The sequence below is a fragment of the Mesoplodon mirus genome (assembly GCF_964341445.2).
Source record: "Mesoplodon mirus genome assembly, chromosome: 7".
NCBI classification, from domain to species: domain Eukaryota; kingdom Metazoa; phylum Chordata; class Mammalia; order Artiodactyla; family Ziphiidae; genus Mesoplodon; species Mesoplodon mirus.
In genome coordinates, this window is record NC_138983.1 from 83,693,339 (window position 1) to 83,718,774 (window position 25,436).

General features: G+C 42.8%; 1 protein-coding gene and 1 long non-coding RNA gene across 2 annotated transcripts in view; both read right to left on the reverse strand.

Annotated features, from left to right (window-relative positions):
* Positions 1-19,876, reverse strand: part of LOC309807688 (forkhead-associated domain-containing protein 1-like) — a 323,120-nt gene extending 303,244 nt beyond the window's left edge. The window contains exons 1-2 of the mRNA XM_082627542.1: positions 19,788-19,876; positions 18,712-18,776 (exon numbers count right to left, since the gene is read on the reverse strand). Coding sequence (XP_082483668.1) covers positions 18,712-18,726 — 15 coding nt within the window. The 5' untranslated portion in view covers positions 18,727-18,776; positions 19,788-19,876. The remainder of the gene's footprint in view (positions 1-18,711; positions 18,777-19,787) is intronic.
* A 52-nt stretch (positions 19,877-19,928) lies between these two features.
* LOC309807699 overlaps positions 19,929-25,436 on the reverse strand; it is a 69,939-nt gene continuing 64,431 nt past the window's right edge. Inside the window, exon 3 of the long non-coding RNA XR_014294633.1 lies at positions 19,929-20,478. This is a non-coding gene — a long non-coding RNA (uncharacterized lncRNA). The remainder of the gene's footprint in view (positions 20,479-25,436) is intronic.

A 25,436-nucleotide genomic window follows, 5' to 3' on the forward strand; every position in this document is an offset into this window, starting at 1 on the left:
TTCTGCATTCAGAACACTAACAGTAAAAAACAAAGGCCTACTTTATATAAAGTCAGAATTTATAAACACACACACCCATATATACATATATGCATGTGTGTGTGTGTGTGTATATATATATATATATATATATATATATATATAAAACTTCCTTATTCTTGTTTCCAAAATATTATTGTAAAGAAAATTATGACTTCTGTGGTATTTATTCATGAATAAACTCTAATGGAGAGTTCTACTCTTCGTTTTTGTCCAGTGTATGAACCCATATATAAGTTATGGAAATCCCCATCTTATGAGGAAGAATCTGTCTCTCGTTATTGAGATTGAAAATGCCAGCTACTTAATCTCTGAGTAACCTTTAAAGCCATAGGCTAGCATATGACCTTAGCTCTGACAATCAGTTATATCCATTCTGGAGACTGGACTAGAAGCTACTGACAAGAAGAAAAGACTGCTTAGAATATATTCTGGAAGTGGAAAGCACACACTGTTTTCAGTATCCAGAACAAATGTATCAGTGATTCATATTACTGTATTTAGCATCCCCTATCATTGATATTTGTAGTTCTAGCTGAAGTGTCTCTGCCCAGTGACTCTTGCACTAGGTTGTTCCCTGGACCAATTCTACAGCATGATTCCTAGGCATAAGTTTAAACTTCCAAACACCAATCCTGGTTCTTGAATCTTTTATTTAGAGATTCCATAAACTGTCCAATATCTTTTTAGTAGTTTATTTTCTACTTAATTAACCCAGAGTAAGTCATCTATTGCTCTAACATAAAAATTGATACCAGGAGAGATCAGAGACAACAGATCATTGAGGATATAGGGGAAATTGCCATCACTTATCTAGCCTGGTTGGCACTGAAGACAGTAAATCCCTAGTTGGCAATAAGAAACAAATTGAGAAAAATCAACCTTAGAGTCTCCTGGAACTTAAAGCCTACTAGTGACCTGACTAGGGAAAACCAAGTAGTAACTCACATGTAAAAGGATGAAGGTCCTGGGACTTCTCTGGTGGTGCAGTGGTTAGGAATCCACCTGACAGTGCAAGGGACACGGGTTCGAGCCCTGGTCCGGGAAGCAACTAAGCCCACGAGCCACAACTACTGAGCCTGTGTGCCACAACTACTGAAGCCTATGAGCCTAGAGCCTGTGCTCTGCAACAAGAGAAGCCACCGCAATGAGAAGCCCGCACACTGCAATGAAGAGTAGCCCTCACTCGCCACAACTAGAGAAAGCCCGTGCACAGCAACGAAGACCCCATGGAGCCAAAAATAAATAAATAAATTTATCTTTTAAAAAAGTATGGAGGCCCTGAATATTCCAAATCTGTAGGGTGTCATGGTTACTTCTAAGGGCACTGGGAGAGCATCCTTTCCCAATTGTATTCTTAGCTCCTTTGTCAATGATCAGTTGGCTGTATGTGCATATGTTTATTTCTAGTCTCTCTATTCTGTTCCATTCGTCTGTCTTTTTGCCAGTACCATGCTGTTTTGAGTACTGTAGGTTTGTAATACATTTTTTGAAATCAGAAACTCTTATGCCTCCAACTTTGTTCTTTCTCAGAACTGACAAATGGTGTTGGTGAAATTGGATATCCACATGCAAAAGAATGAAGCTGGACTCTTGTATCATACACAAAAATCAACTCTAAATGGATTAAAGACTTAAACATAAGATCTGAAACTGTAAAACTCCTAGAAGAAAACGTAGGGGAAAAGATCCTTGACACTAATTTTGGCAATGATGTCCTATCTATATGACACCAAAAGCACAGGCAACAAAGCAAAAATGGGCAAGTAGAACTACATCAAACTAAAAACCCTCTGAACAGCAAAGGAAACAATCAACAAAATGAAAAGGCAGCCTATGGAATAGAAGAAAATACTTGCAAACCCTGTATCAGATAAGGGGTTAATACTCAAAATTTATAAGAAACTCCTATGACTTAATAGCAAAAAAATCCCCCAAATAACCCAATTTAAAAATGGTCAATGGGCTTGAACAGACATTTTTCCAAAGAAGAAATATAAATGGTCAACAGATATATGAAAAGGTGCTCGACATCACTAATCATCAGAAAAATGTAAATCAAAACCACAATGAGGGAATTCCCTGGTGGTCCAGTGGTTAAGACTCTGTGCTTTCACTGCTGAGGATGCAGGTTCAATCCCTGGTCAGGGAACTAAGATCCCACATGCCACACAGTGCAGACCAAAAAATCCCCCAAAAAACAAACAAACAAAAAAACCACACAATGAGATATCATCCCGAACCTGTTAGGATGGCTATTATAAAAATAAAAAAATAAAGTATTGGTAAGGACGTGGAGAAATTGGAACTACAGGGTACTGTTGGTAAGAATGTAAAATGGTACAGTTGCTACGGAAAAGAGTATGGAGGGTCTTCAAAACCTTAAAAATAGAATTATCACATGACCCAGCAATGCCACTTCTGTGTAGATAGTCTAAAGATTTGAAACCAAGATCTAGAAGATATTTCTGCACTACCATGCTCACTGCAGCATTATTCATGATAGCCAAGATATGGACAAAACCTAAATTTCCATTGATGGATGAATACATTTTTAAAATGTAATATATACATACAATAGAATATTGTCCAGCCTTAAAAAAGAAGGAAAACCTGCCATGTGCAGTAACATAGATATACCTGAAGACGTTATGCTAAGTGAAATATGCCAGTCACAGAAGAACAAATACTGCGTGATTCCACTTACATGAGATATCTAAAATAGTCAAACTCGTAGAAACAAAGAATAGAATGACAGTTGCCAGAGGCTGTATTATACACTTAAAAATTTGAGAGTAGATCGCATATTGTTTTCTTACCACAATAAAATTTCTTTTCATAAATTAATAAAATAAATTTAAAATAAAGACAACAGGATAAACCAATGTAATAAGAATGTAATATTCCAGTCTTAAATTCCCAGCTCAAGATAATGCCAAAATATCATTAACTTTCTGTGAATGTGATAAAAGACTTACTTCTTGCATCCACAGGTTGAGATAGAATAACACTAAACATTTAATTCTGATGACTGCTTTATTATGAGAGTTTAATTGGCATCTTGGAATGGGGCATTGACTGAAAAAGAACTGGACTTCTTTGTAGTGCGATGAGGATATAATGGTAGATTCCAATAAAGAAAGGACTCTCCAACCCTCACTTGCCATCTTTCTAAAGAGAAGTCAATTTTACGATATATAGTAACATTTTTTTTCGCCATGATTGGAGACATGTAATGACTTAGCCAAGAAGAGTTACCTAGAAAATGGAAGTCAATTTTTCCCATCCCAACCTCTTTACCCTTCCCTGTATTGATTCTTGGTACCTTCGATACCACTATTCTCCACTAGTCAGGGTGGAGACATGAAGATGAAATGATAAATGGCAGTTTGACTTAAGTCTGCCTCCCAGTAGGTCTAATAGGATGCCCCCAAATTCCATAAATATTTCATTAGTTTCTTAGTATATCATTAAAGTAGTACACTCAGCCACAAGCAGAATCACCATCTTGGCTGCATGTCTCAGGGAATAGTATTTTTATTAGGAAGAGCCCAATAAAAGCCCCAAGAGCTTCCTCTATTTATTATAATAATATGTCAAAAGCATGATTAAATCCCTAAGAGAATCACAGTGATTAGTTTCACTACTGAAGATTTTACAAATTCAGGGTTGGTGATTTCTATCATATTCCCTTTTAAAATTTCAATTTGTCTCGTGTAGAAGTCAGAGTATTCAGGAGTAAAACAGAAGACTTATAAATTTGATCAGCTAGAGACAGCAAATTGAGGCCGTTCTATATGTGGTCTCTTCACTAGAACAAATCAATAAGGTTCTAAGGAACCTGCTTTGCTTTCTAAGTAATCGATAGTTATTGATTAGGCACATGCTTTTATTCCTTTACTCTAAAAAGCTGAGAACACCAGAACAATTTGCTTGCAAATCACTAGGCAGCAGTATTAATTTCACCGTATTGTCTCAACTTTTTCATTCTACATCACAGCTTAGTTCATAGGGACCTTGACCTTCTGACATCACACTTATCCTCTATTTTAATGACATCATGCTCAGAGAACCTACAGATCAGTAAATAGACTATCCAAAGTGTCTTGGCAAGACCCATGTCTGCCTGAAAGTCACAGATAAATTGCATGAACCTTGTCCATTCCCTATGTTTTAGGAATCTCCCACTTTATGAGGCAAACCCACCTTTCACCATAGAAGCTAAACATCTCAAGTACTTGTTTTCTCAGCCTCCTTTGAAACTAGGGCATTAGCGCAAAAACGGAATTCTATCAGTTGGATGCATATGCCCCAGATTTGCAATTAAAAGCTGCCAGTGAGTGAGTGGAAAACAGCAATTGTAGAATCGATTCTGGTCACACAAAAGAACCCTAGTGGAAGCAATATCCTCTTTCCAGCAGCATCTAAATTCTGTGTTTGTGAGCTCAGCACATCTGCAGAGTAATCAAGTAATCCAGCAGTAGTGGCAATCTCATCTTCACCACATCAGACCATGAAATAAGTTTAGACATTTCTCCTGGCTGATAGTTTAGACCCACGGTTCTCTGACTCTCCAAACCATTCTGTGAGCTACTCTATATCATTGTAATAAATTCGTTTTCTTAAAGTTATCTAAGTCATATCGTGTTGCTTAAAACCAAGAGTTCTGCCGATACACCCAATTAGCATTTAGGAAGCATCTTCAACTGGCCTTATCAGACCCTAAAGGAAACTAGATAGATAGGATACAAACTCTGTTAGTGCATATGCTTGTGGGGGAAACTGTGATGGTGTTAGAGTACACACATATGTAACAAACCATGGGAGTATAGCAGTAGAGATAAATATCTTTTAGATATGGGGATATCAATAAAGGCTGAAGTTTTACTAAGCTTACAGAGTTGAAAGTAAAAGGATAAGTATTGTTAGTATCAATATTATCATTTAGAAAATGCTTTTTACATCTTATAGGCTTAGTTCAGAAACAAATAATGTTGTAAGTCATCTCCAAATGCTCAAGGGGCAAATAATTTATTCTATATATGACAATTATAATAACACAACACTTTGATTCCTTAAGTATGATTTGTAATTCAAACTTACCCCTCATTTATTATAAAAAAAGTTTATTCCTTTGATCTAAATTTACTAAAATAGATATAAATTGTCTGTGTTACATAATATTTTCAAATGTAACTTCCTTGTCTTATAATACCCTCACTTGAGACAGGCAATATAATAGATGTATTATTAAAATGCCTGCTCTTTCTACTATCTAATGGTTTTCAACATGACTTAGTCAATCAGTAAATACTTACATCAAAAGTTACTGAGACCAGGGACTTCTCTGGTGGTCCAGTGGGTAAGACCCTGTGCTCCCAATGCAGGGGGCCCGGGTTTGATCCCTGGTCAGGGAACTAGATCCCGCATGCATGCTGCAACTAAGAGTCCACATTCTGCAACTAAGATTCCGCATGCCACAACTAAGAAGTCTGCATGCCACAACTAAGACCCAGTGCAGCCAAAAAAATAAATATTAAAAAAAAAGAAAAAAAGTTACTGAGACCAGGGGTTTTTAAATTGTAGTTCTTGGAGTTTGGGGATTTTGTCAAAGACATTTATGAGTTTATGAAAGAGCGGAGGGTACAAATAATCAAAGCCACACTTATTTTGTATTTCATAAAGTTATTGGGATTACATGTAAAATTTTGTTTGAAAGATGGGATATGTTCTATTAAACATCTGGATGTCACTGACTGTACAGACGCTTTTCAAATGTAGAGGTTAATAATAATAATAATAATAATGCATATTGAGCATTCATTAAATACCAGGCACTGTTTGAGTGCTTAAGACGCACTAACTTATTTCATCCTAACATCAATCCAGTGATCATTATCTCAATTTTAAAGACGTAGAAATCAAGGCACAGAAAAATTAAATATCTGTCCCAGTGAGTAAATGAAAGAACAATAATCAAACTCAGGCTGTTTAACTCCAGTACATTCACTCTTACCCACAACATTAATTCACTTTCTTAGGACCTCCTTAGAATAGAAAAATGGACAATCTTAAAAGTCAGAAAAAAAGAGACAAAATAGACTCAATGAAGTTTCTGATCAGAAAAGCAGCAATACAAAAGTGGTATTAAAAATATTCATCTGGTAATTAATGTAAAATAAATAATAGGAGAACCTAACTTTGGGTATTTGGGCTCATTCATTTATTAATGAATATTAATTGAGCTAGTTATCATCCTTTGTGATTAGGCTACATTAATGAACAAAGCATAAAGAAAATTCTGCCCCCTTGGACTTTCTAATGGATCCAGAGACTAGTTACCTTGGCCCAAAGACCTGGCCTAGGAGGATAGCAAGGAGCCTACAGAGTGTTAGTTGAAAAAACAGTCAAAATTTTTTTCTATCTAAAGGCTATGGCAGAGATAGAAGAATGAGAAGATCAGAAAGAGGGACTAGGTTTGGAGAGAAAAATGATTTTGAATAGCTATCTTTCAAGGAATAGCAAAACATCCATTTATGAATATTTAGAAGGCAATTAGCAATACAAAGTTGGAGCTTTAGTGAGAGTACATTACATGGATACCATAGCCATTTCCCACTGAGGTAATAGCCAATCCAATGGCAGGTTTTAGCTGGAAACATAAAATTGAATCAATAGTCTGATAGAGGAGAACCAGCACACAAAATACAGAAGTATGGTGAATTCCCAAAATAATGGAATGGGAAAAATCAAAAAGAAGCACTCAAAGTAACAAACTGATTTGCTAAATATGTGAAAAGAGTAACAGGCAGTACATAGTCAACACAATTACAGCAAAAAGATAAGAGTCATCTGTGAGGAGCAAAACATCAAAGGCAATTGAGATTTTAAGGTAAATGAGACAGAAGAAAAACCTTTGAATTTGGAAATTATAAAGCCATTACTGATGTGGAAAATGAAATCTTGGTGCAATGTGGAATGAAAGCAGGGTGAAAAGAGAACATAAAGAGTTCGTATATGTCATTTGTTTTGCACATACAGTACAAGGAAGGGGGGGACTAGACCATTAGGAAGAAGGGCATGCTTCATTTTGGTGGTAACTGCATCAAGAACACTACAGGATTTTGAAACCACAAATTAGCTGATGATTAGAGAAAACTTTACTTAGCTTTGGAAAAGCTGTGCTTCAAATAGCTTACGGATAGCCCAACTAATTCCTTAGTCTTTCCACTACTATATGCTACTTCCAATAGAGTAATACAAACCTGTCACTTGTTTTTAATAATGCTTGCTCATTGCCCCAGCAGTTTTCTCTTAATCTACTATCTTTGACTTCCTTGCCTTAGCTTACAGTAACATTTTAATACAGGGACTATAACAATAATGCTGGACTCATTTATAATTCTATCTCTTCAAACACACTTTCTCACATGAAATGTTGTTAGGATTAATTAAAAAGAAAGTAAAGTGACAAATAAGAAAACCCTCTTTCAAAAAGATTTTTTAAAAGACCTTTGCTCTGAAAGGCAGATATGAATCACTGACAGCACACATTTGGGTATTAGCTAGGTGTAATAAAGTTCTCACACTCTTTCACTCAAGCTTTGTTTCAGTCCAACTGTGCCCTCTACAGTCTTATCAAGTGAATGAAGGTGACTTTAGCTTGCAAGGAATCTGATAAGTCTCTGATACTCAGTCCACACTTTTCAGACAGGAAAGCAATATTTGATTCTTTATAAAAATTTCCGACCTATTTAATATGGGGGAACTCTCTAAGATAAAAGGTAATTAAATTTAACAAGTGGATACATTTGCTTGGCTGTGTGATGACCACTGCAAAAGAAAATAAAGTTTTATATAGTCTAATTGTGTCCTTCGATACTGAAAACTATTATTAGTGACAATGTGGAATTTTACCTGAGCCCTCGAATCCTGGAAAACAGCAAAAGTTAAGATATCCCTCTGCCCTTTGTGTTGTGGAAAACAGCTTATTCCTAAGAACCACCACAGATGCCTCCTCTTGTTTACCTATGGCAATGCCAGACAAAGATATTCCAAATTGCCATTTTTTTTGTCTCATAAATTATCATCTGAAGTGTTTATTCCTACTAATCAATTGGAACAAACTGCTTATTAATCAAACTGTAAAGTTTCACTCCTTCCTCCAGGCTCCAGAACTCGGACTCACTGTCAGACTGAGTCAACAGATAATCTCTCCTAAGAACAGGCTGACCTCAGGGTAAAATATTCTCTGATCTACCACCCACTCAAGCTACTCTTTTATCCCATTTGCCCACACCCTACCCTTAATACCCTTGTTACTTCCTCTCAAGAGAAGAAAAACCCCTTTTGATTAACCACTGAGAGGCTTGCAGATCTTAGGGTCACAGCATTCTCCCTAATGCAATAGTTCTCCTCCCCCAATTGCAATAGGCCCCTCCTTGCACTTACCCTTTTGAGTAAAGTTTCTCCTTACTATGCTGCTATTGTTTGGGTTTTTTTAGTTGACATTGGCAACTGAGAGAAGAAGTAAATATTGCTGCATCTGGATATATGTGATAATGGGGGATTGAAAACTCTAAAATTTTTATTTGATTTTTATTGGAGTATAGTTCTTTTACAATGTTGTGTTAGTTTCTTGCTGTACAGCAAAGTGAATCAGTCATACATATACATATATCCGCTCTTTTTTAGATTTCCTTCCCATTTAGGTCACCACAGAGCACTGAGTAGAGTTCCCTGTGATATACAGTAGGTTCTCATTAGTTACCTATTTTATACATAGTAGTTATATATGTCAGTCCCAATCTCCCAATTCATCCCATCCACCCCTTCCCCCCTTGGTAACCGTAAGGTTGTTCTCTACATCTGTGACTCTATTTCTGCTTTGCAAATAAGTTCATCTCTACCATTTTTCTAGATTCCACACATAAATGGTACTATACAATATTTGCTTTTCTCTGCCTGACTTACTTCACTCTGTATGACAATCTCTAGCTCCAACCACATCTCTGCAAATGGCACTATTTCATTCCTTTTTATGGCTGAGTAATATTCCATTGTATATATGTACCACACCTTCTTTATCCATTCTTCTGTTGATGGACATTTAGGTTCCTTCCACGTGCTGGCTATTATAAATAGTGCTGCAGTGAACACTGGGGTGCATTCATCCTTTCCAATTATGGTTTTCTCTGGATATGTGCCTAGGAGTGGGAATGCTGGGTCATATGGTAGCTCTATCCTTAGTTTTTTAAGGAACCTCCATACTGTTCTCCATAGCGGCTGTACCAATTTACAGTTCCACCAGCAGTGTTGGAGGGTACCCTTTTCTCCACACCCTCTCCAGCATTTATTGTCTGTAGATTTTTTGATGATGGCCATTCTGACTGGTATGAGGTAATACTTCACTGTCATTTTGATTTGCATTTCTCTAATGATTAGTGATGTTGAGCATCTTTTCATGTGTTTGTTGGCCACCTGTATGTCTTCTTTGGAGAAATGTCTATTTAGGTCTTCCACCCATTTTTTGATTGGGTTGTTTGTCTTTTTGATATTGAGCTGAATGAGCTGTTTGTATATTTTGGAGATTAATCCCTTGTCAGTTGCTTTGTTTGCAAATATTTCCTCCCATTCTGAGGGTTGTCTTTTCATTTTGTTTACGGTTTCCTTTGCTGTGCAAAAGCTTCTAAGTTTCATTAGGTCCCATTTATTTATTTTTGTTTTTATTTTCATTACTCTAGGCGGTGGGTCGAAAAAGATCTTGCTGTGGAAAACTGTAAATATTAAATGATTTGGTTCATTCAGTGAATTATGAGTGTTAATGAATACATTAAACAGTCCACAAAGAGAGAGTCCTTTAAGCATCTGCTGTGTGCTAGGGTTTCCTCTACTAGGCCACAATTAGAAAAATCTGTTTGCTCAAAAAGCACATAGGTCAGTACAGAAGACTAACATAAAACCATCATGAGATGCATTGATAGAAATGTACACAAAGTGCTATGTTTACATTTGATAAAGTCATTTACTATGAGTGCCTAGGGTCTATGGCAGGAAAATGATGTGACCAGAAAAGTTTTAGAGTAAAGGTGATATCTGAGAAGACCATCAAAGAATAAACACGACTCTGTCAGATGAACAAACTGTGAAGAATCTGTATTTGGCATTGGGAACAAAGTGATCACAAAAAGCCCAAGTAATACCATGGTTCCTCTGGAGAGCAAAAGTAGTTGGAACTGACTCAACTGTAGCTCACATATGTAAGACAACTGAAGGGGAGCTGGAAAGATGAGCAGATACAAAGCAGCACAGCCTTTTACAACTATGAAAGTTGGGGACTGCACAACTCCAGTGGGTACCATTCATAATAATGTCAATGTGAATGACACAAGCTGGAGTTGTGTACAGCCCTGAGCAAGACCTCTGAGCAGGTACCAAATTAGTAGAGTATTTTTATGCCAAGTGTATAAGTTAGGATGCTTTTGGTAGCAAAAAAATGGAAACCCAATCTGTCTGTCTTCAACTTTAAGAGGATTTTGGAAAGAACATCAGGGCTCATGTAACAGAGGAGGACCCTATGGGGCCTTCCTAGGATAGAACCCTCCCCCATATCCTCTACTTTAGCTCCTCTCTGAAGTACATAGATAACAGTATTTGATGCACATTTCCTGCTTTACAGATGCTAAAACTCCCACCAAATGGAAGGTTAACTACTTAATGACCATGAGCACATAGCCCCCAGGCCTACTGGAGCCAAAGAATTGATGACGTTAACCCCTGTGACACTGTCCTGAAACCTCACCATCAACCAAACAGAGAACTGTGCACAAGCTGATCACATACCTTGGGACTCCCCTCCCTCACCTTGCCTTTAAAAACACTTTGCTGAAACCCATCAGGAAAATGAGGCTTTTTGAGTACTAGCTGTCCCGGACTCTTTGTATGGTGCCTTACAATAAATCACGGCAGTTTATTTCACCACAACCCAGTGTCAGTAGATTGGGTTTATTGCACGTGGATAAGTGGACCCAAGTCTGCTTCAGTGACACTCACAATACTGCTATGGGGCTTTTGCACAGCAATGGAAACCATAAACAAGACGAAAAGACAACCCTCAGAATGGGAGAAAATATGTGCAAATGAAGCAACTGACAAAGGATTAATCTCTAAAATTTGCAAGCAGCTCACACAGCTCAATATCAAAAAAACAAACAAACAAATCCAAAAATGGGCGTAAGGCCTAAACAGACATTTCTCCAAAGAAGACATACAGATTGCCAACAAACACATCAAACGATGCTCAGCATCACTAATCATTAGAGAAATGCAAATCAAAAGCTACAATGAGGTATCACCTCACACCGGTCAGAATGGCCATCATCAAAAAATCTACAGACAATAAATGCTGGAGAGGGTGTGGAGCAAAGGGAACCCTCCTACACTGTTGGTGGGAATGTAAATTAGTATAGCCACTATGGAGAACAGTACGGAGGTTCCTTAAAAAACTAAAAAAGCGAACTACCATACGACCCAGCAATCTCACTACTGGGCATATACACTGAGAAAGCCATAATTCAAAAAGAGTCATGGACCACAATGTTCATTGCAGCTGTATTTACAATAGCCAGGACATGGAAGCAACCTAAATGTCCATCAACAGATGAATGGATAAAGAAGCTGTGGCACATATATACAACGGAATATTACTCAGCCATAGAAAGAAACGAAATTGAGTTATTTGTAGTGAGGTGGATGGACCTAGAGTCTGTCATACAGAGTGAAGTAAGTCAGAAAAAGAAAAACGAATACTGTATGCTAACACATATACATGGAATCTAAAAAAAAAATGGTTCTGATCAACCTAGGAGCAGGAAAGGAATAAACACACAGACATAGAGAATGGACTTGAGGACACAAGGAAGGGTGAAGGTGAGGCTGGGACGATGTGAGAGAGTAGCATGGACATATATACACTACCAAGTACAGAATACTAGAGAGCTAGTGGGAAGCGGCCGCATAGCACAGGGAGATCAGCTCGGTGTTTTGGGACCACCTGGAGGGGTGGGATAGGGAGGGTGGGAGGGAGACGTAAGAGGGAGGGGATATGGGGATATATGTATACATATAGCTGATTCACTCTGTTATACAGCAGAAACTAACACACCATTGTAAAGCAATTATACTCCAAAAAAGATATTTAAAAAAAAGAAAAAGAAAATAATGGAGGGTTTGTAAAGAAAACGGAAAAGCCCAAAAGTGCTGGATATAATTGAGGATTTCTGCATTAGGAATTCTGCAGCACTGTGAACTACAAGAAAATTGAGTAGGGGGATGAAGATTTAGGAATGTTCAACTTTTTATGAATTTAATTCCTTTTTTCACCTTTTTTTTATGAGTAATGGTTAAAATTTGAATTCCTTTATAAATTACTTTTGGGTGATTAACTGTGTTTTTTAAAATGCATCTCTGTACAAAGACTCTCTCAAATTTATTATGGTGGCCTAAATAAATTAATACATCTTGAAGGTCTTAGTGGTAAATCACCATGTTTAATTCCAAGAGAATTTAAAAGGTAAAGAAAAATTAGTTTCAAAAATATTTTCAACAAGTTGACATTTATGAAAATTTTTGAAAGATGAGCAGCTATGGGCATACCACCTTATTTTAGCTGATGAACTAATGAATACAGACTTCACACATTTTCAAAGTATTGAACTGCCTTTTCTTGTATAGCAATCCGCAACATACACCAGGTTAAAAAAAACCAATAATCTTAAACCATGATTTCTTCCCTAAAATCCCCTTTCTACTCATTTATAAATCCTCCTTAATATTAATTTTTTCCTATCATATTTCTCAGCCTTGATTATTTCATGTACTTGATGTACAAATGTATTGAACACTTACAATATGTACAAGATACTTTTTTTTTTAAAGCTACATGTCAGTTGACTCTTTTGTGCTTGGCACTGGAAGATACACTGTTGGAAGATTCAGCCCCTGCACTCAATTTTCTCACAGGTTAAAGAAGATTCAGACAAGTAAATCCACAATTCAACACTCTACTATAAAAGGTATGAGAAAGGGTTGCCCAGGGGGTTTTGATTGTAAAGAGCAGGAGAAACTATCTTTTCCTGGGTATGGGAGGATTCCTAGAGATGTTACCTGAGAAAAGGAAGATAAGAAGAAATTGCTAGGTGAATAAGGGATATTTTTTAGCTTTTATTTCTATTCAATTCTCACAAAAAAAGAAAAAGTCAAAAAAATAAATGAAGGTATGTGACTCTCAGAGCTCCTTAGGCTCTTTGGTATCTATATTTGTAGCTGGAGATACATGTGCCACAATTATGTTCTAAGTTAAGGGAGTCTGCGTGTGTCATGCATCAAGCATGTAGCACAAGCTCATGTTAATAAAAATAGCCATTCAGGCATAATCAAGGTAGAAAAGCAACAACTCACTACATATTTACCGATACCTTTCCTCTAGTCTCCTCTCCTGTGTTCCTTTCACCCACCCAAATGTTTTGGTGTGTAAGCTTTCCTCTCAAGACAATGGAGTCCACAGCATGGCCATCACAAGTGTGTGTTGAACAACAGGTGAGATCCCTAGTGAATAATTATACCCAGTTGGAGAAGACTAAACAGTGCTTGGAGCCAGGTGAGAGAAATAGTGTTTGGCTTATCTGCTCTGAAATAATATCTGAAAGACTCAATCCATAAAGTTTCCATATGGTTGAAAGCAAGTTGAAGAGTGAACACTGGGTCTTAACATTGTGTGTGTGTGTGTGTGTGTGTGTGTGTATGTTTTGATTCATCAAATGTTAGGGAGAAACATTTTATGACAGAAAGAGCACTGGCCCCAGAGGCATGGGTTTAAAGTTCTGTATCTGTCACTCTCTTGACAGGAGGCTTTTTTAAAAGCTCATTTAATGACTCAGTTAATGCTTTTTTACATATGAAAAAGAATGAGCCTTTTTCAAACTTAAAAGTTGGATGATTTCATGGTCACTTTTAGTCGCAGCTTTTTAAGATTCCCCATCTAAATAAACTCTTAGGCTCCATGACGTGTGCCCAACCTAGACATGCCGAAGGGGCTTTGAAATCCTGGCCTGCTTTCAGCCAACTTTATGCATTTATATCAGCTGATTTGTTACTTGATAAAAATGTTCAGGATAATGCAGTCACTTTTTTCAATGTTGTAGAAAAGACCACTTCAGAAACAGATTAGAACAGCTATGATAACGGACCGGAGTCCTGAGGCATCGAGCTGAGAATTCCATCTCCCCCTGCATGAGAGAGGCAGGTCGTTACCCTCTACAGAATCTAAGTTGGGGATTTGCTCCCTAACCCCCTAACTCTGGCTAACAGCTTCCCATCAGCCTACCATCTGTGAATGAATCTGGACCTGCAGATTTATAGTCTCAGTTGGTACCGTGTCTTAGGATGTGGAGGACAGCTCGCTTATTATTCCCTAATGCTGCTTCTTCTCAATCTTAAGAGCTAACTCAAGATTTAGTGAATAAAATATACACACGTTACATGAGCTACTCAGATTCCCTCCCACATCGTGTCTTCCAGACTGAGGAGTTCTTCCAACTGCCTATTCTCAAACCCCCAACCTCACCCACACCTTCAGCTGAGGAGCTGCTTCCTCAGCTGCAATGGAAGGGGGAGGCTTCTGGAAGCCTTCCATTGCCAAACGATGCAGAGGACACGGGTTCGTGCCCCGGACCGGGAGGATCCCACATGCCGCGGATCGGCTGGGCCCTTGAGCCATGGCTGCTGAGCCTGCACGTCCGGAGCCTGAGCTCCGAAGCAGGAGAGGAGACAACAGTGAGAGGCGCGCGCACAGGAAAAAAAAAAAAAAAAAAAAAAACCACAGGAAAGCATTGGGGCAGTAAGACGGGCAGTGGACATGAACAGGCCCTTCATACAAAAACAGAAAGACACCAGTCTGAAAAGACCACAGAATGAAGGACTCCAACTACGTGACATTCTCGAAAGGGCAAAAATACACAGACAGTAACAAGACCAGCAGCTGTTGGGGGCTTGGGGGCACTGGGCGGGTGAACAGGTGGCCCCCAGGGATGTTTCGGGCAGTGAAATGGTTCTGGGTGACACTGCAGTGGTGGCTGCAGGTCATCACACCTGTCCAAACCTGAACAGTAGGACACAGAGAGTGAGCCTTGATATAAACTACAGACTCCAGGGGAGAATTAGGTGTCAATGCCGAGCCATCACTGAGATGACGCGCCACACAGGCCAGAGATGTTACCAAAGGAGGGAACCCAGAGGGACGGGTATAGGAAAGTGCGGTCTGCTCGATTCTGGTTCTCCTATAACCCTAAAACTGCTCTAAAGACTGTCTACCAATTAAAAAGAAGAAACGGCTTCTAAGCACGTGAAAATACTCTCAACCTCATTCACGATTCAGAAAAACCCCAAGGGAACGTCCATACTGCTTACCGGGGCCTAGGATGAGCGGGAACACGCCGCGGCCTCGCCCCTTCCTGTCGGGCATCGCGCTGGAGCCCAGAGTCCCCCTGACTTGACCCACCGCACCCCACCCCGCGTTTCATGCCGTCCACAGTCTCTACACATGACATCTTTTGAGCAGATGACTCACTGTCCCAATTACAACATTTCAGTTTCTCCACAGGAAGAAACCAAAACCAGCATAGAGGGGAGGCTCTTCAGTCAAACTCAGGGTCTGCCTGCCTTCACGTCCCGCTTTTCCTGACGGGAGGCCCACATCCTAAGGAGGGAGGTCCTTACCAGCACCTCAGGAGCCTCATCCAGTCCACCTCACGCTGCTCTGAGAGCCTCGCCAACCTCTGCAGCTACCCAAGTCCTGGGCACTTGAGGGCCGTCCCCCTTCCCCGAGTCACTGAGCCACGTGCTCTGACAATGCATTTCAAACCAGGCTCTCGGACTTCCCTGGTCGCACACTGGTTAAGAATCCGTCTGCCAATGGTGGGCACACGGGTTCGAACACTGGTCCGGGAAGATGCCACATGCTGCAGAGCAACTAAGCCCGTGCACCACAACTACTGAGCCTGCGCTCTAGAGCCTGCGTGCCACAACTACTGAGCCCACGACCCGCAACTACTGAGGCCCGCATGCCTAGAAGCTGTGCTCCACAATAAGAGAAGCCACCGCAATGAGAAGCCCACGCACCGCCACGAAGAGTAGCGCCCGCTCGCCGCAACTAGAGAACAAAGCCCGCGCGCAGCAACAGAGACCCAACGCAGCTGAAACTGAATAAGTTAAATAGTAAACAAATAAAAAATTAACATGAACGAATAAATAAATAAATAAAAGCAGGCTCTGCTTTGTCAGCACTCTGGAGTTCCCTACGTATCGACGGGCAGGATTCCCGTCCTCTCCTGTAATTACGTCTGTGAAGTGCCTTTCCCGAGGAGAACAGAAGCTCCTGGAAGCAGGGAATTGCGTCTTAAGATCACATGCACAACCTGAAGACATTTGATGCTTATGTCAAAGATAAAAGACACAACACTAGATGGTGTGAAGGGTCCTCGAGGCCAAGAGCCAGGCAAGCAGGACACTTCCTCTGGGGACCCTTCCATCAGCAGAGAAGAAAATGTCCGTGGCCAGAACTGGCACTCAATTCGCTTTGAGCTGAGAAGCACCCATGTAATTACACAGGCTCCCCAGAGAGTAATTACTCCCGCATTTAAGAAAGGAGACGGCTTTTCAGGCAGGGAGGCAAGTGCAGTCTTCCCAGCTGGACGCACTGTGTGCTGATGGTCACGACGGAGCTGGGCCCCAGAGCTCTGCTCTCCCCTCAAACCCCCAACCTCACCCTCACCCTCAGCTGAGGAGCTGCTCCCCTGAGAACAGAGAAGCCATCGGAGGGCTTCCCCACCTGCAACCCTGCTCAGCCATCCCCTCCCCACTCCAGGACCACGGGCAGCAGCTCTCCCCTCCCCCACACGCATCTACTGGATCATTCCCACTGTTATTTCTCCCATCACAACACAACACAACACAACACAACATCCTCCCCGGACCTCAGCTCCTACCCCAGCTACTGTCCAGTTTCTATTTTCCCCGTCTCAGCAAAATGTCTTGAAAAAGTTGGAACCAGAACAAACCCAGTTCTCCCACTCCTCTCTCCTAAGCCTCTCCGATCAGGATTTTACCCCACAGATCCATCCAAACGCATCATCAGCGAGGTACGATCTCCCCCCAGTGCTGGGCTCGATGGTTAATGGCTCCACAGAACGGCAACCTCGTTTGTCCAGTCACCCAGGGAACCTCTAAAGTGCTTCCCACATGCAGACAAAATGCTGTGATTCATATTTTAGGAGAAATACTCAGCGTGGTGAATACACTTGAGCTGCTGGACGAAAGAGGTAGCGGCACAGAAGAAAAGTTTCTGTAACTACAGAAATGAACAGATAAGCTGTTTTAATGGTAGCAAGTATGGGATGAAGGAGAACGAATAAAAACCATTTAGAAGACGACATTAACAAGCCTCACACTACAACGTGGTAACAGAGGATGGAGAAGGCCTTTAGAATGAACTCATTTTTCTGGGCAGGTGACAGGCTGGATGATGCAACGATGAGTCGCCAGGGACAACAGGACAAGGCAAGGGGCAGGGGAGCTGTAAATAACCATTTCTGGATCTACTGGATCTAGTAATCCGAGGTGCCCTTTGGACCAACTCCATAGAGATGCTGGCAAGTGGCTGGACAGAGGCATCTATCTGGTCCAGGTGGGAGAACCGACAGAGTTGGAGGTGAAAAGCACCAGAGGGTGAGATCAGACGGGTTGAAGAGTCATGAACCAAGGGGGAAAAGACAACACACAAAGAGGGCGGAAGAAAGAATCAGTCAGGAAGACAGCAAGGAGAGATCTGTCACAGAAACCAACAGAGCAGACTCTGCAGATGGCAAGGCGACAGTGGTCTGAGGTGACGACTGGCAAATCTCCACTGCTTTGTATGCTGGATGCCAGGTCACCTCAACCGGATCAGGTTCCGTGGAGGGGCAGAACCAAGACCACAGGCTGCACGATACAATTCAGCTGGGAAACAAGAATCTTTGCCAGAGACCTCACTGCATGGTGTGTAACGCGACCCTCTGAGATTGTAAGAGACAAAGAGCTCAATTTACTGGAAGGGTGACAAGGCTGTTCTTCCAGATGATCCTCATTGCATCCCTCGACTGAGCACTGAAAACAATGTACCTATGTGACAACGGTGTTCTACTGAACAGACAAGTTATATGCACTGAGTGCTCCCTGGACAGCACGCTCTCGGCTTACAGGAAGCACAAGGAAGGCACCAACGTCAACACGTTAGGGGCTGTTGCTCAGGAAGGCTCGCGGCCTACAGCGGGATCCTCAAGGAAACCTTTTAATGCTCGAGAACAAAAGAGCTTCGGCAGGACCGTGTAAGTCAAGCAAGGGATGGTGTTTTGCCACAAATGTCAAGAACACGAGGCTTGTACTGTGGCTCTAAGAGGATCCTGGGATCTACACGTAGAACGTGCCAGAAACACTTGGTGCTGACCTGCTCCTCTACGCTTTGTCTAACCACATCTTTTACCTACTCCTACTTTCCCATTTTAACTTTTGAACTATTCGCCTCCCAAGGTGTTATCACAAAAGAACAGCAGCAGGTAAACACATAAACAGCAAACTCACCAGAGGCTGATTCATTTTCCGCTGCTCTTGGAACAACGTGCAGGACTGTGACAGTGGAGGCGGACCTGGAGAAGGAAAACGCAGGCAGTGAAGCTACGACTGAAGCGGCTCGGGATGCACGAGCACCCGCCTCGCGCTCCACAAGAGACACCTGTGGGAGACCCGTCCTTTCACCTTCAGAAGGGCCTGTGAGAATAAGGAGGGAGCAACCACCCTCAGGTCTGTAGCTCCCACGTGACTCTGGTACCTGAGGGGATACTTTATTTTTCCGTAGCGAGTGTACATTGAATCCTATTAAAATAAACCTCCGTCATTAAATATGAAATTAAAAAACGCTTATAGTTTATCTCTTCTCAGTCTGTTAACAACTTAGATCAGAAAATCCACAGGATACCCAGAATAAAGGAACACACTCAGGTGCGTTTCAGTCTTGCAATGATTTGTACAAACTTTACAAACTTAAGTGCAACGCTCAAAAACATCTTTTATTAAAACTGACTTTAAGTGGACAGAACACCTGCCCTAGGAGTTTGGAGTCCTGTGAGCGACCCCACGTGCACACCCGGTGAGGGTCTAGGACAAGTCATCTCCCTCCTCAGGCCCCATCGCTTCCTTCCTCACCCGAGGCAGCAGGACAGAAGCCCTGCAGACTCATCCTGCACCGATTACACTGGGAGACTCCACAGGGCACAACCCAGGGGGGCGGCGGACGCTTATATTAGACAACCAAGGTGTTGACGCGCCTCGAGACACACGTGCGAGATGCCGAGACGGCGACAGGAGGGGGAGGACGAGGAGGAGGTGGAGGATCGGGGTTGGACGGAGGGGAAGACGCGGCACGTCCCGGCCGAGCCTGTGGACCCTGCTCCCCCAGGACACCCAGAGCTCACAAGTCCCAGGGGAGCCCCATCCGGAGCAGCCAGCCCTGTCCTCCAGCCCGGCCCCTCCACCTCCTGGAAGCGGTCAAACCCTCCAGGTGTCTCTACCGCGGGGCCCAGGGCGGGCTACCCCAAGCCCTGCTCTCCAAGGGCCGCAGGCTCCACAACCAACTACAGGCCTGCAGACGCAACACCTACCCCGTCGGGACTCGCTCACCGGCCCCGCGGGCTCCCGAGGCTCCGGTCCGGGGGCTGCTCCTCGGGCGCGCTCCTCTCTCGGGGTCCCTCCGCTCCGCCTCCCGAGACCACTGGGCCAGAGGAGCCGACTCTGGGCCCACGTCCCTCCCGGGACCTCGCTTGGCCCCGCGCTGCACATGGTCGGGCACTGCACCGCCGCCGGCCGCCCGGCCACTCCGGCCCAAACGCGGGCTCCACGGCTCGAGCTCGGAGGTCACAGTTCCAGCCTCCGCCCGGCCCACGCAAACCCTCGCCCGCACAGCCCGCTCCCGCGGGCTGCCGGCCGGCCCGGACAGCGCACCGTCCCGCAGGCCCCGAAATGCTCGCCCGCAAGAGGCCAAGACGGGGGAACCACGGCCAGCGACGACCTGGGCACGCACAGGAAGCGGGGGCGGGGCGGCGACGGTGCGCGTGCGCCAACACGCACACATCATGAGGCGCACCTGCGCAGGCGGACGCCCGAAGTCCGCCTGCCAAAGCCCGCCAGGAGCGCGGGACAAGTACCCGGACTCCAGAAGCCTCCCAGAAGTCTCCGTGCCGTCAAGATAGTGAGCATATGAAATGTCTCCATCTCATCTGGCGCTCAAGTGCTGCTGTGCTGCGAGGGTGTGCCGCCTGGACCAGGGACTCCATTGCCCATTTGTCTTCACTCCTGTTAGGGATCAAGGAAAGGTGTGGCCTCAAGTGGGGGCTGTGTGATGGTCTCCAGGGTCCCTGGTCCCTTCCCGGCCCTGGGACATTTCGGGTTACATCTGAGATTCCCCCACCACCAGGAGAGGGGAAGGAGGGTATCATGTTCGCTTAACTGAAACGCTACAACTTTCATTCAAATCCTAGAATACAATAAATGCCCAGCCATGACACAAACTAATATTGCCCACGGAAGGAAAGGAAAATAGAAACTGTAGCTGTTTAGATTACACAACCAACACATTAAAAACTACGAAAATCAGAACGTACACACAAACCGAAAACAGAAAACAGATACCTGGGATCTTACCTCTTAAAGAGGATACTGTTTATGTTAGGTAAAAATATCATTTTTCAAAAATGGAATCAGAAGGGTAATGATTTATCACTATTTATCACTGGGGGTGAAATAATATAACTGTGTTCTTGGCCAACTGTTCCTTAAAAGCTGCTAGGGGAAAAGTTAAAAATAAAATCTCCAGGGACTTCCCTGGTGGTCCAGTGGTGAAGACTCCTAGTTTCCACTGCAGGGGGCACGTGTTTGATTCCTGGTTGGGGAACTAAGATCCCGCATGCTGCGCAGCACAGTCTCATTAATTAATTAATTAACGAACACACAAAATAAAAATAAAAATAAAATCTCTCGCCAACCGAGAAAATCCTCTCCACAAATGTAGAGATAAAGAAAACGGTTTTACTGTTGAATAACCATTAAACCAGACTGTGCTGTGCACCCACAGGTGAACCACTAATGTTTGTGCAAATGAAATCAACCTCACCTTTTTTTTTATAGCTCAGCAGATAAAATCTGTTGCATACAGGTTCTCAAGATAAACGGGAACTTGCCTCATGGGAATAGACTTGACACCACCATAAAAATGGCATACATTCTTTCAGAGTACATCCTAAATTCACCTGGTCATCTCGGTGGTTGTCCATGCTAGTTAATACCCTTTATCCAAAGGAGAAAGACAACTTCTCCTATCTCTAGGACAAGCACGTACTTATAGCTCAGAGGAAAGTGCCTAACACCTAGCCTAAACTCCCCTGGTGACAGAGAGATAAAGAAGATAGCTCTCAGGTCCTTAACATAAACATTCCTGGGTTGTAATGCTGGCAAGAGACTGATTTAGCTTTTAAAAAGATTTAGATACTTACGAAAAGGACAGAGGAAGTATTTCTATTACAAGCGTCTTGAGGAAATCCTCTAAAAACGGAAATAAGAAGTGATGATTCATGCAAATGAATAAGCACCTAACCCATTCCTGATTTCCCCAGCTGAACTGCCACATTAAATGAATCCTGCACAAAATGTGTGCTTCTCCAAAACTGCTCTTGGAAGTGGCTGCTTAGAGCCAAGAATGGTCTTTTCCAGTTCTTGCTGCTGCTGACTGTGGCCTCTGCCTGAATTCTCACTGATGAAATGCTGCTTGTGTGGGAATGACAGCGACCACACCTCCTCTGAGCCTGAGCCTGGCAAACCTCCAGGGCGCATTTCTCGCATTTTCCAAGTTCACCACGTAAGGACATCAGCTACACGGAGTACCTTGCTGGGAAGCGCCTTGGAAGGGCAGTGCGCCCATGAGCACGCCACCAGGCCTCCAGTTCTCACCTCACCCACGTGCACTGACCGTGTCTCAGCAGAAGACTGGGGTGGCCTGTGAACCCCAGCTGCTGTGCCCACCTCAACACCTCACTCTATCCCTCCAGCCCAGAGACATGCTGGGCTCCCCAGCCCCCTGCCCTGGACACTCTCTGCAAGTCTTTCTATTACAAGTTGTCTTGAGGAAATGCTCTAAAAAAGGGAATAATAAGTACAGAGTCATCCCAATGAACAGGATGTCCAGCAGTGAGCTGATGTCTCTCACGACTCACCCCTCTCTCCAAAAGGTGAAAAACTGTCATTTCATACATTTCCCCCTTTTTAAAGTTGTTGAAGCTAGGAGGGTAAACCTGGACCCTGCGATTTCACCTTGACCAGAAGCAGCAATGGCCACCTTTTAGTTTGCTTTCATTAAGATCTCTTCATATATATGGAGATTTACAATATAAAGCTTTCTCTTTTTGTATCTGCATTTCTATTAAATACAGATATTTTCCCTACTTGGTCACTTATCTATTTTTATTGAAGTATACTTCGTTTACAATATTTCAGGTGTACAGCAAAGTGACTCAGTTACATGTATTTATGTAAGAATATATGTATTCTTTTTCAGGTTCTTTTTTCCATTATGGGTTATTACAAGATATTGAACATAGTTCCCTGGGCTATACAGTAGGTCCTTACTGTTTATCTATTTTACATATAAAAGTGTGTATCTGTCAATCCCTGTTATCTTTTTAACTTAATTTTTTACTCTCACATTCTGTTATACAGACACTTAAAAAGATATTTTGTGTTCAAATCTTTCACTTTCACTTCATACTTTTCATCAGCTTGGACACTGTACTTGAAGAAGCCTTTCCCATCCTGCATTTCCTAAGTAGTTGCCTGTGTTTTCTCCTGTTTATTTTGGGTCTCTTAACATACCAATTTTATCAAGATAACTGGCACCCATCTTCAGGATTTGTAAAATCATTTTCCTCTTAAAGTCTCTCAACCATTTTTTTCAACACTAACACATCTACCACAACCAGGAAACGCAATGTTTAAGAAGAAAACTCAAGTTTGTAATCTAACAGAAAAGGACAGGCTCTTCTTTGAAGCTCAGCGACACGTCTTAATTTAAAGGCAGGGGAGGGACTTCCCTGGTGTTCCAGTGGTAAAGAATCCGCCTTCTAATACAGGGTACGTGGGTTCAAAGCCTGGGAACACTGGTCCGGGAGCTAAGATCCCACACGCCACGGGGCAATTAAGCCCGCGTGCTGCAATTAGACACGATGCAGCCTAAGAGAGATAAATAATTTTTTACAAATAAAAATTAAAAAAATAAAGGCAGGGGAAGCAGGAAAGTGACCGTCTCATGTGAATTCCTTCTTATTCAAAATACAGGTCGTAGCAGTTTACTTGGGCTGCGTCACAAAATACGACACACTGGCGGGCTTAAGCAACACAAATGCACTGTCCGACATTTACGCAGGCTGCAAGTCTGAGATCAAGGTGTCAGCAGGGTTGGTCCCCTCTGAGGGCTGTACGGGAGGATGTGCTCCAGGCTTCCTGGTGGAGAGGGCGGTTTCCTCACAAGCACATGCACTATGTATGTACCACGTAGGTGCCTGGGCTGAACTCCGATCCCAGGGCTGCTCATCCGCAGCAGCACCAGGCCGCCGGAGGGCTTGTCACGGACCCGTTGGCAGGAGGACTGCAGGCTGACACAGACGTCCGCTCAGCTGTGGACCCATGGCCCGGCCACAGCCCTGACAGAGGCTGCCTGGTTGAAATCCAGGTCACGGTTCACCTCCCTCCTGCTTATTGCATTCAACGACGCCTTGAAGACCCCCTACTGCACCAGCCTGGGTGGCACATCCCACCCAGTCATTTCCAAATCAGAAGCATGTCAATTGAGAAGGTTAAAATTAGGCCCTGGCTCAGTGCTGTGGAATTAGAATCTGTGAGGCTGGGTCCAGGCATCTGTGTTGGAATATTTTCTCCACGTGACTCTCATGCCCAAAGGATTGTATTGACGAAGCACTTCTGCTTCACCCTACTGATATTTCTGCACGAGAGCTACAGCCGTTGTTATATTAAACTGCATCCACAGGAGGAAAAGAGAGGAGGAGAGGTGATAGTTTTGCTTATCTCCAAACACGCTGTTACTGAACCAAACTTGGGTCCACTCGCCCGCACGCACTAAAGCCAATCTACTGACACGGGTCACGGTGAAGGAAAGTGCCACGTTTATGGCAGGGCAACAAGCAAGGGGTCCAGGTATCTAGGGCTCAAAAGGCCCCCACTCCCCAGTGGCTTTCAGGGAAAGGTGTTTACAGATGGGGTGAGGCTGTTGGTGGGAATGTACACTGGTGCTGCCGCTGTGCAGAACAGTGTGGAGGTTCCTCAAAACACTAAAGCTAGAGCTACCGTAGGACCCAGCAATCCCACTCCTGGGCATATACCCAGAGAAAACCATAATTCAAGAAGACACATGCACCCCAATATGTACAGCAGTACGATTTACAATAGCCAAGACATGGAAGCAACTTAAATGTCCATCGACAGAGGGATGGATAGGGAAGATGTGGTACATATGTGTGATGGAATACTACTCAGCCATAAAAAAGAATGAGATTATGCCATGTGCAGCAACATGGATGGACCTAGAGATTATCATACTAAGTGAAGGATGTCAGACAAAGACAAATACCATATGCTATCACTCCTATGTGGAATCTAAAACAGTGATACGAATGAACTTCTTAACAAAACAGAAACAGACTCACAGACATAGAAAAAAAACTTAGGTTTACCAAAGGGAAAAGGTGGGGGAGAGGGATAGATCAGGAGGTTGGGGCTAACATATGCACACAACTATATATAAAACAGGAAATCAACAAGGACCTCCTGTAGAGCACAGGGATCTCTACTCAATATTCTGTATTAACCTAGGGAGTTCCCTGGTGGCCCAGAGGTTAGGATTCTGGTCTTTCACGGCCGTGGCCCGGGTTCAATCCCTGGTCGGGGAACTGAGATCCTACAAGCCACACAGCACCACGAAAAAAAAGCAAAATTCGGTAATAACCTAAATGGGAAAACAATCTGAAAAAGAATAGATATCTGTGTCCATATAACTGAATCACTTTGCTGTACACCGGAAACTAACACAACACTGTAAATCAACTATACTCCCAATATAAAATTTAAAAAATGTTTAAAGTGAATTACAAACGAGTGGGGTGAGGGAGAGGAGGTTGAGGCGTGTGTGGTCAGCTTGTGGACATTCTTCCGATTGGTTGGTGGTGAGGTAATCTGAGGTCAACATCATC